The sequence below is a fragment of the Astatotilapia calliptera genome, chromosome 2 (assembly GCF_964374335.1).
Source record: "Astatotilapia calliptera chromosome 2, fAstCal68.1, whole genome shotgun sequence".
Taxonomy (NCBI): domain Eukaryota; kingdom Metazoa; phylum Chordata; class Actinopteri; order Cichliformes; family Cichlidae; genus Astatotilapia; species Astatotilapia calliptera.
Genome location: NC_137423.1, coordinates 5,809,267 through 5,821,385, shown reverse-complemented (window position 1 = coordinate 5,821,385; position 12,119 = coordinate 5,809,267). Strand labels below are relative to the sequence as shown.

General features: G+C 36.9%; 1 protein-coding gene across 4 annotated transcripts in view; it reads right to left on the bottom strand.

Annotated features, from left to right (window-relative positions):
• gria2b (glutamate receptor, ionotropic, AMPA 2b) overlaps positions 1–4,039 on the bottom strand; it is a 50,713-nt gene extending 46,674 nt beyond the window's left edge. For 2 of the 4 annotated variants that reach the window (XM_026182699.2, XM_026182707.2), the window contains exons 1-2: positions 3,667–4,028; positions 3,386–3,526 (exon numbers count right to left, since the gene is read on the bottom strand). In XM_026182699.2, the coding sequence (XP_026038484.1) occupies positions 3,386–3,526; positions 3,667–3,751 (226 nt within the window). In that variant the 5' untranslated portion in view covers positions 3,752–4,028. Of the gene's footprint in view, positions 1–3,385; positions 3,527–3,666 lie in introns of all 4 variants that reach the window. The other 2 variants (XR_013910598.1, XM_026182711.2) reach the window with 2 other exon arrangements.
• Between the last annotated feature and the right edge of the window lie 8,080 nt (positions 4,040–12,119).

Below are 12,119 nucleotides of genomic sequence, written 5' to 3'. Positions count from 1 at the left end.
CTGTTCAGCCATTAATGAATCTCCCTTTAAATTACTTGCTTCATGTTTTTCAAAGGCAAAAGGGAAGCTAAAAAATTGGATATATATTTTCTTGGGACTGGGACAGAATGCTAATGTTATCTCATGAAGGTATAAAGGAAATACATAATGTCAATGTTGCTTTGACTTGTTCCATGTCTGTAATCAAAGGTAGACACAAGAGTTATGACACAATAAAAGATGCAATTACGTAAAAAAAAATACAATAACAAAAGATACATATTTACACAGGTCTCGTTTATGGTAACGTTCCCAATTACTTATCACATCATGGATCTATAATTATAAATAAACTAGAGAAACTTTTTTTTTTACTGAATGGATAAAAATGGGCAGAAATTGGAATCTTTGTTTTGACTTGTCCTAGTATGAGTCAACCATTTTTCCTTTTCTTTCCTCATTATTTCTTTACCAGTGATGAAGAGTTTCAGGGTGTGTATGTCATGTGGGGACAGACAGCTGGTTATAATCTACAGTGTTCGAACATTTTTTTTTAATTTTATTGCTTTGGGTAGACAGCACACCAACCTGACTACACACACACAAACACATAACACGGTAACAACAACTCCCCTAGTCTTGGCAGCAGATGCCAGCCTGACCAGATGAACTGTTATTGATGGAGGAATGTATCATCCTCCCTCCCACTGTCTCAGACACACTACATTGATGAAGTATGCTGGTGCCCAGAAGTACAGCCACAGTGTGAGAGATACCAGTCCATATATTGAGTCCCACATATTGCAAGGAAATAAAAGAAGATACTTTATCCACCAATACAGTAGCCAGTTACCTCAAATATGATATGTGAACATTAGAATATATCTCATATGAAAAATGCAAAACACATTGTGTGCCAAGTAAATTTTAGCGCTCTTTTTGTAGCTGATGACATTATCTACTTTCACATTGAGGGAACACATTTTAAAGCTAATCTGTCTCTCAGGGTACATACTGTAGTCCACTAAGATCGATTTATATATAGCTGGATATTGTCTTTCATTTTCCCCTCGTTATTAAAGACTAATGTACTTTTCTGGTTTGAGATTAGAAGAGTCTGATTATTGCATTCACAGAACTAAACATACAGCTTATAAAAACCTTTTGTTACAATGTTTTAGATTTCAGGATTGAGAATTGGCTTTATTGTGTCTCCCATTATTCTCCCCTGCATGTGTTTCATAAAGTATAGCTAACAAAAGACAAGGTGGTGGCATTAATGTGCTGTAATTACAGATGGAGGCGGACTGTGGGGCAGACTGCCATCTACTGGATTAAATGCGACCCCCCCCCCCCCCCCCCCCCCCCCCACGCCTTACCCCAGCCAGTCCTACCTTTTCTCATTCTCACTCCCACTCAAAAAGTCAGTTGATGGAGTTTATACACACGCAATCTGGTATCACCAGATGCATGCAACTATGTATGAGACACAAAACCTCTGAATAAATGTGTCCCCATTTTAGTATACAGTGTGACTTCCTTTGTCCAGCATAACACAGTCTACATCTATCCATTTATTTGCTATTTTGTGTAACCATTTGTTCACCCTTCAGGGTCACTGCTAACTTTATGCATCTTTCAGTACTTTTTTAGTTCAATCCTGGACCAGCAGTAAATGAACTGAAGTCACTGTGGATGTGAACCAAGGTCATAGTCTCTACTACCATCTGAAACTGCACGAGATGACGAAACATCATGCAGGAAGTCCATTAAATTAACTACAAGGATAAATAAATACTGTGCTTAACTAAAAGATTAACTCAGTGCAAATCTTGCAGCCCATTGTTTTCCTTCTAGTCAGCGATAAGTTCTGTTTACTTCATTTAAAATAATGAGAATCAGTTCATTTGCCCACACATTAGCCTAAGTTAAACAAGTAAACAGGTGCGGGTCACTCCATGTTTTTATTATAAGTAGATATATAGTTTGCATATAGTTTTCCAAAACACGATTGGTCCCATCTAATCGCTCAGATTAATATATATGTGGCACAACATAGACAAACTTCAAGAGTAAAGTATGTAAAGTGTGTGTGTTTATGTCTGTGTGGTGGGGGTGGGTACAAAGAATGCACACAGGATATACTTTGCACAAAAAATTGTACGTGTGAGATGCATTTAAACCAAGTCAGCTAAACAACAGTGGTTTATATAGACTGCTGTAAACAATTCAATCATCAACATGACTCTCACTGTGATCTGTCACGCGCAGTGAGGATCTCTAAGCAGGAAGCTTTTATATGGTAATGAAATCGATTGGACCGATGCGCGCACCAATCAGAAGCGTTTGATTTATGTTTAAGGGACTGTTGAGAGGAGCAGTCGCTTGGCAACCGCTTAATGAAATGTATGAACTGTGGCTGTTAAAATAGCGACCTCCGAACCTATCAAGGAAATAAAGCTTTAAAGGGCCATGGATTTTTTTAAAGCAGTAAATGCATGTTAATCACAAAACTCGGTTTACTGACGTCTCGTCGAAAAAGAAGAAGTATTAGAGATTAATGTGGCAGACAATTCGAATGTCGTGATTCAAATTTCATCGAGAGCTATTGTCCTGTTTTTCACAAGAACCTTTGACGTTTTCGCTGCCTCGTGGTATCATTAGTTCTCAATGGGAATGTTAAAGCTTCGCCTAGTCGCTAGGCAATGCCTGAAGCGCAGTCAAAGGCTATATGAACAAACAATGGTTGAGCACCGCTCTTTCTGGGCTCAGAAAAGACGTGACAGCGGTAACCAATGAAAAAACGTCAGTCTCAGCAAGTCCTACATCTCAGATTTCGTCTTGAAAGATGAAAGAGGAAAACAGCGAATGCATACCGATCCAGTTAACCTGTCTATCTTCAGTATAGTTGATCCTTTCAGTGAACATTAAATATAAAGTAATGAAGGTGGCTGCTTAAAATGTCATTTGTTACAAGAAACAGATCAGAGAATACTGAAATTAAGTCTAGTTCTACCACCCCCTTATCTTCAGTTACTTTCGAAAAAATAAGTTGGTTTGCATGAAAGCAGGATCATAATAAATATTAGGATCGATATTCTTGCAGTACAGTCTGTTTGATCTCTAAATCTGAAGAAATGAAAATGGGATGGATGTGACCGACTGTTTCTGTGGAAACCAACTTTCCCCTGCCTACACGAGCCTCGTTCATACTCAACTACACAGCTCACAGTCTGGATGTGTTTGCTGACAGAATATAGATTAGACAGCTCAGATCATTACATCCTAAGAGCTGATAACGTGTATCCAAACTCTTATGGTAAACAGCACAGCGGTGGAGATTATATCACAGATGACATTGAATGCTTCTTTCAATAAAAGTACACTTAAAATATGTTTAACTTACAACAATTGGTAACAGCGAAACTGTTTGCCACTTCCAAATTGTCAATATGAGGCGTCAGTCTGAATTCCGAGGTGCCAAACTGAACCATTCCTATCCGAAACGCGCTGTATTCTTGATCCGCGCCCCTTGGAAAAAGTCCCCCTGAAATAAATACAAATAATCTTTTTTACACTGGTAAATATTTGATTAATACAACATATTTAGAACCAATTTCACAGGTTTTTGCGCACAAAAATGTTTGTAGCTAACTGGCTTTTTCGGTTGAACTAATGGGTGCTTACCAATCTGAACACTGGGCGAGCCTCCAAGCGCGCATCCCCATAAAACCAGGAGAAGTGAAACGAATAAATTCACTATCATTTCCATGTCGACAGTTTAGTGTCCACATCCACTAAGGTATTATGATATTCCTCTGTTTCTCCAGAGATATTAGATCCCAGACATATTGGACACCTTCAGTCTTGGGGAGAAAAAAAATAGGAAAGGACCGTTTTCTGCAGGTGGCTAGCAGTGAAAGGACACCGGCAGTGAAGGAATGGTCGCCTGCAACATAGGTTTGCCGTTTCTTCTTCCGCTCCTCCTCGTCGCTCCCCTCCTGCCGCCAGCTGATACCTCCTCTAACGCACAGGCACACTGCGCGTCTCCGCTCGGCGAGCAGGAGATCTTCTCAGCATCACACCCACAAGTGAGGAATGTTAATGAGAAGGCGGACAGAGACGGAAAAAGCCGAGAATGAGCCACTTGGCGACAAGAGAGCACACAACACTTTGAAAAAGCGCTTCTTCTAAACAATGTAATCTTCTCTTTTTCCTAACATTGCAAAAATAAGAAGTTACATTTACAAATATGCTTTATTCACAACATTCGAGAGTTATAAGTGACACTTTATTTTCGTTTCCTGATGTACGTTTCAACTTTCCTTTGTTAGTGTCCCAATTCATTTTAAAGTCTGTCCACTTTTCAGCATCGTTGCCACCAAGTTTATGTTAAATGAACTTTCAATAAACCAACAAACAGACTTCCAGTATAAAAGCAGATTTTAGTACAATTTCCATACACTCATATGCTTTTTTACATTAGATCATCACATCTACTTTCTCCACACACATATATGTTTAAAGTGTGCATTTTGGGCATTTTACTGCTATTTTCATAACCACTTTAACTCAAGTGCATATAAACATAAACATAAACATAACATTAAGATATTCAGTTTACAATAAGAAAAAGGAAACAAAGAAGTTGTAATTTTGTGATGTTATCTCGAAAAGGGCTACTGCTGGACTCAAAACAACTACAAATATCTAAACATTTAAACCTTCTCCAAAACTAAACATCTTTTCAGTCAATATCAGCAAAACCACTGATTGATTTTTCTGTTAATTAGGTAATCAGTTAATCTGTGTTCACTGTGGGAATTTTCATTAAGTGATCACAAAGAAAGATATCTCTTCAGACCACTGTAGTACTTAGCTCCAGCTAGTTCCAGCAATCACTGACGATATCCAAAAGGCATGAGAAATATGGATGTGACGATATATTTTAGATTTTAAGACTATACAAGTGTACTTTATGTAGTTACACAAAAGGATTTATATTAACATTAGTAAGGGTTACAAAAGTCTACATGTAGTTTATCCAATATAGACCTTTAATACATATTTACAGGACACTGTTTTGACTGTATTTGTCAGTCACTGTTTTGAATGACAAATATCACATATGTATATTAGACAGCTTGGATTAAGACATTCGAATATAGTTGGTCACTTAAAAAAAACAAGCCTCATCTACAGCACGTACAAGGCCAACATTTCTTACTGAGAAAACTCATCAAGTGCATCAGCTGGAGGCCATCACTCATGCCCTCCAGGAATAACCATCAAATGAATCTCCTCTTTAACTTTGATCTAGTGCTTATCTCCACCTTCTGCATACAAATCTGATGCAAATATATTCCTGGTCTTGGGTGCCATTATGAATGGGGTTAAATGGAGGAGAGCTTGCCTTGCAGCCAGCAGGAAATAAGTAGCAATCCTGTCACCTGCTTTTATGATATGCATATCTCAACCTGCACAGACAGATGTATATTAATCATTGGCAATGCAAGATAGCAGTCTAGGAGCAAACTAATGAGGCTGAGAGTGAATTAGAGCTGAGGGCAGGGGCAGTTATAAGCAACAAATTGGCAGATTTCAGCACCATGGACAGCACATAACATGTATACTGTCTCCTGTTGTGAGAAGTCTTTAGGTGAATGAGAACACGTAGGGGTGGTAAAGATCCAAGATACTATAAGAAAAAACATATTTTGTTTTGTTTTGCTTTTTGTCCATGATTCTAATTGATTATCACAACAATATTTTTGGAAATTGCAGGTAACTTCTTAAATCTGGTGGCAAGGATAAGTACAAATGGGCAAAAAACATACAGTGACTGGCCACTTTATTAAGTACAATAGTATATACAGCAGTAGTGCTATTGCTGGTTTCTGCCCCCCAGAATTCTTTGTGGCAAAGATACTGAAAACATTCCTCACAGATTTTGGTTTATATTGACATGACAGCATCATGCAGTTGCTGCAGATTTGTCAGTTTCACATCCATGATGTGAATCTCCTGTTCTACCACATCCCAAAGGTACTCTTTTGTGTCAAGATCTGGTGACTGCCAATTTGCGTCCAGTCATTTTTAACAAGAAACTAGTTTGAGATGATCTGAGCTTTATGACATGCCACATTATCCTGCTTGAAGCAGCCATGAGAAGATGGGTGCACTCTGATCATAAAGGGATTGACATTTAAGCTCTGGTATTTAAACAATGCTCAGCTGATACTAAGGACACCTAAGTGTGCTGAGTTTTTAAAAAAAATATATTTTCCTGCATTTAATTTTGTTAAGTCTGCAATTTGTTTTAAGGTTCGAACATTGTTGTGCATTCTGATATGTTCTTATACATACCGTGGTTGTATGGAGTGGATATTTGTGTTACTGTTGCCTTTCTATCAGCTTGGCACAATCTGGCCATTTTCCTTTGGCCTCTGGCATTAGCAAATCATTTTTACCCGGAATATTTTCTCTTTTTCACACCATTCTCTGTAAACCCTAGAGATGATTGTGAGGCAAAATGCAGGGTTGCTGCCATCTGAACGACTTATTAGATATTTGCTTTAATGAGTAGCTGAATAGGTGTACCTAATAAAGTAGCCAGCGAGTGTAATTACCCACATGAGCAGACAAGTACAATTCAGTTCGCAAGATTTGCAGTTTATCAAGGCTTTAGATGAAATTATGACTGAAATTTAACACAAAATATCTGTAATAAGATATTATTACACATAAAAAAAGCTCTGTGTGCACGTCTGTGATACTTATAGTAGGCTACAGTTTAATTTTAGGAAGGTAATTCTTAATTTCCCATGGTATGTTTTTAATTTCCAATTTTCACTCACTTTTGAAATGGCTGACAAAGAGTAAAGTATCTTAGTGTTTTAGCACTGCTGCCTTACGCACAAAAGTAATTTCTCCTGTCATTGTGCCCTTTATAAAGGCACTGGCTTGGGACAACCAGGCCTCTGTTGGTAGCTCTTTGTGTTTAAGTAAAACGCAAAGATGGAGTTTTCATACAGACATCAGAAAGAAATACACCCTTATCCTTCTTCATCCTCAACTTCGTATCTGTAAACATCTGTCTATCTCCAACTATTCAAGCTGGAGCTACTGAATGTTCAGAGGAAGGGTACATGCTAGAAAGGTTACCAGTCTATCACAAGCTAACAAAGAGAGACAGAGAATCATTCACACTCACCCTCACACCTAAAGCCAATTTAGAATCACAAATTAACTTAACCTGACCTAACGCTAGCTGGAGTAACTACACAGGCACAAGGAGCACAAGGAAGACAGGTAGACTCCAGTCAACCAGGAGCATCAAAGCAAAATCCTGTTTGCTGCCTGGTCATAATCCTGCAAAACTGTGGTGCCAGAATTTTGCTGTCTTAGTTCCCAAATTACAATAGAATTAAATTGTATGACACCACTATTTCCTTTCAACCTGTTGGGTTTTTTATTTATTCCTGCACTTCCTTCGTTTTATGTAAATAAACCAAACACCAAAAACTTTGCTTTCTTATGGTATCTTCATCGGTCAATTTAATTCTATACTCAACTGCTTGTGTTCCACAGGCACACATATGTTCTCCTGTTTGACCTTGTCTAAAGGTTCTGCCACGCATGGATTCCTTTTGCTGCTGCTGTTAGTAAGAATTTCAATTCCAGTGTGATTAGTTTAGAGCACATTTGCCAGTGTGCCGAATTGGCAGCCTGTGAGATAATTTAACTGTGACAATGCTGAAGTGTAATCTAATTAGTTTTTAGGGTGTGAGTAACATTTTAAACCCAATCAACAGCTCAGAACTCTTAATCAAATCACCCCACAAGCTGTGTAAGAATGTTTACATGGGGGATCTTTACATAAAAAAGCAAAAGAGTAGAATGAGAATTTTACATATGCTAATAAAACTGTTTCTGCCTTGTGAAACCATCATTGCGAACAGCTGGTAAAACTAACTCAATGTACTTTGAAGAACTATTTAGCTCTTAAGGTGTATGTGTTCCAGATATGCTCTAAAACCATATTCTAGAAAGCATTTATATTTCTGACATTTAGTTGGCTCCCCTATCTAGAGAGGTACACAGCACAACCGAGCAGCAATTTAGTGTCCCACTTATGACTATTTCAAGAAGACACTTAAGCTGTGATGGCCACACACTGACTAATTAAGTAGCACATTTCCTTTCTGCAACAGTTTGCTGATTGTTATTGTTCTGTAAGCAGGATCAGTATGAAACATTTACTGGCTATTATTGTATGTGTTTGCATGTATTTACTCATAGTTCACTGATGATTTAAAGGCAAGTTAGTGTGCAAAATGTCTTCTATGTTCTGCATTGTTTTATTCTATATTTTTGAAACTATGTTTGTAATAACTTTAAAAGCAGGTGTATGCAGAATTTCAAGACAATTAGCATTGGCATGTTTTGGTTTAATAAAATAATAATTAGAAATTAGTTAACTGTGCATCCACTTGGGTAAATACGACCAAAACACAAAGCAATTAATATCAAATATTCTTGTTCAGTTCTTACTTGAAAAATCAGCAGGGTCACATCTACTCTAGCCTTTTCCTATTTCTAAGGAACTTCCCAGCACAGAAAGCAGAAAGAGATGTCAGACATGACCACACTGCTGTCAAATGTGTGACTACAAGTTTCAGCTAAACCATATTTCTATTGACTAATCCTGTATTTCAAGGGGCGTTTGATGTTTTAGAATATAAGCCCTTTCTTCCCATCTTTTGGGCTCTAAATAATTGACAGGGACAATAATGTTTGGTTGGTCCAAACATTTTTGATCTTGTTAATAATTTAGACCAAACATGGGGAAATATTAAAAAATAATACCAATGTCTTTCCTTAAAATCATGAGGTAACAGTCTCCACCGCCAAGCAAGTGTGCTGCCTCCAGGCTACATTGTGTAGAGTGAAAAATTCAACACTCCTCTGGTTCAAGAAAGGCGAACTCCAAGATCCACATCTAAGCACAGCACATAGGAGGAGGATATGAACTCAGTGTTATAAGTTCGCAAGTAATGAATGTGTGCATTGGCATATGTGCTGTTTTTTTGTGCGACACACGTTTTATATTATATAACTTAGTTAACATGTTGTTTATGTGTGTAAAATATTTAATACCTCAGGGAAAAAAACGCTAATAAATGCACCATGGTGTCAAACAGCCTGAGCATGAGAACACCCACCCACAAACAGATGTTTAGACTAGCATTTGCAGCATTTCCAAAAATGTTCAAAGACTGTGAAAAATGCAACTGAATATAAAAATGAAAGTAAATATAATGACCTGGTAATAATTTATAGGCTATTTAATAAATAAAATATAAATAAAACATATTAGATATTATTTAAAAGATATATGCTCTTTTAAAAATGAGACATCAGCATCTCATTTTAAAACAAAAGGGAGGGGCTTGTTAACTACTGTGTTGAGCCACCTCTTCTTTTTAAATATGTGGGAAGGAAACAAGACGACCATTTGCTGTAATTTTGAATGCAAACTACATTTAAACTGGATTGGATGACTTGATTTGGTAATCTTGGAATTCAGCTACTGAAAAGCTCTTTTGTAGTATTGTTATTATTAATAAATGGAATTGCAACTAAAAGTGGGAACTTATGGATACAAATGCAACTGGAATTATTATAATAACTATTTTTTATTTTAGTGATTAGTTTTCTTGTGCTAGTTGATCAGAAAATAGAAAACAACATTGTTCTGTGACTTACAGCTGCTGCTGATGTGACACTGACTTCAGGGCTGTTTGTGCATACAGTAAAGAGGTGATGTGAATACAAAACAAGGCCTTTGGTCACACAGAAGTTGCTAAGCCAAGCATATCCTGCTATTAGAATTATTTTGGGGAGTTAAACCTGCAGGGATCGGTCCCAAGGTCAGGGAGAGTGCTGAGACTGGACACTCTGACTGCCTATGCTTGCATCGATAGCATTCAATCAATCTTTACACGTATGCATTTACAACATGGCCTCTAAAATACTTTTCCTTGAATCACATGAAAGTTTCTAAAACCCACTTAGTCCTTATGTAAGTAATATTATGTAATATATAAAAACTGTGTTTTGTAAGAGAAAATACAGTGTAGTTCTAAAGTCTTGAGTTACTCCCATCTCTTTGTATTTTGTAGGAAAATGAGGTTCAGTGATTTATTAGAATGTGTACATTCACACATGAAAGTACAGTACAGAAGACAAAAACAGAGCGATTGAAAGTCAGTATTTGGTATGACCAACTTTTAAGGTCTTTAATCCTTTATTTCTCCACTTTCCGTATATTTTATAATGACACAATGCCAAGATATGCCACATTTTCAGCTAATAGCTTTGGGAATCACCTTGTTGGTGCAAATGCATGTCAATGTTAGTTTTGTCATTTGTTTCATAGATTTGGTTGAAGAAATGGGAAGAAATTATATGCGTATGCACCAGTAACTAAAAATGCAATTTAAAACTAGTGCTTTACTGAGTTGTCTGATATGTCACTGGTTCTCTCCTTTAGTTAGGTGCCTTTTTATGCTTGGATGATTCATAGGTCCAGGTTACGTGGGTTAACAAACAAACATTCTTCTTAAAATGGCCAAATAAAAATGTGTGGAAGCAGCAGCAGATGTCCAAATTTCAAAACTTTGAAAGACCTCCAAAAAGCCTGAAAAAATATTGCTCAAGACTACTTTAATATCGGACTCCAGCAAAGCAATGAGTGGTGACTCAAGACATTTGTACAATACTGTAATTAAAATGTTTCCTTTAGTTATGAATCATATTTCATGTGTGAGAAATTGTGTGGCAGAAATTATATACTTAAACTAAGGAAAAATGTGAAGTGTTGAGCTTTAAAGCATTTAGGAAGATGCTTCAATAATACCTAAATAAAAAAATAATAATCATATGAATATATGACACTGTTAGACACTGACACTGTTAAGGAATTTATTAGTATTTGGTGTCATCTTGTCTTCAGGGTTCCCTTTATTTTTGTTTTAATGAGTCTGTTTTCAGGCCAAACAGTTAAAAATGCTGCTTTTACTGGTAGACTTAAAGTGATCTTTGATGTGGATTGTTCCCGTAACGAAACAACTAACTCCACACTGCATTCAAAGAGAAGCAAGTTTATAATGGTTTCTAGCTGTCTCTCCTAACTAAATCATGTCTGATGCATGTCTCTGTAGGTTGTCATGGTAGTGTTAAGAGCTTGAAAAGATATGGCAACTGCCTTCCATTTTCAAACTCTTAAGACCATGTCTGATGTATGTTTGTTTGTTTGTCTTTCAGCTACATAGCATATTACTTCATGCACATTTTGCATATGCATTTAAGGCTGTTGCATTATGGTTTTAAATGAGGTGAAAAGCTGAAGGTTAAGATTAAGATGTCATTCATTACATTAAATTAATCATTTAATGATACCATTATGTTACTCATGGGATTCTGTGTTCCTTTCTACCTAACTGGTTTACATAGTTCTGCCTAAACACCTGTTTTATTATAATATAGTCATTCATACACAATTAAAATGTAAGTGATATGTAAATTTAATTACAATTGCATGTCCAAATGCTTAAAAATAATAAGATGCTTCATGATTCCTGAGCTGGATAAAACTGATGACTCCACATTTTTATTTTAAAGGAATTAATTGTCTAGCTTCTTTTATAATCTCTAGTTCACTATTTTATTCATCAGCTTTTACTATCCTTCAATTTCTGCTTTTACTGTTTCTTACCCTCTATTTCTTCCAGGTGCAGCCTTTTTTGACTTGATGACAGTATTTCATCCCTGTCTTTCCTCACTCTTTTTTGCTCTTGTGCAGAACTAACTTTAATGATGGGACCCATGGTCGTGGCTGTTTTACAGATTTTTTTAGTCTGGCTGGAACTAAGCTTTTAGCCACTTTGAGCTCTGACAGGAAATGGCATCCTCCACACTTCCTAACCGTCCGTATTCAAGGTACTGCCAAAACCCAGACAGCTATGGTACCTGTGAAGGGTGAGGTAGTGGAAAATTGTAGCTGACCCAAAATCTGTTTTGGTCTTTGGGGAAAAAAATACTCCATTATGTCTTCGGTTTCAGATAAAACATTCCCA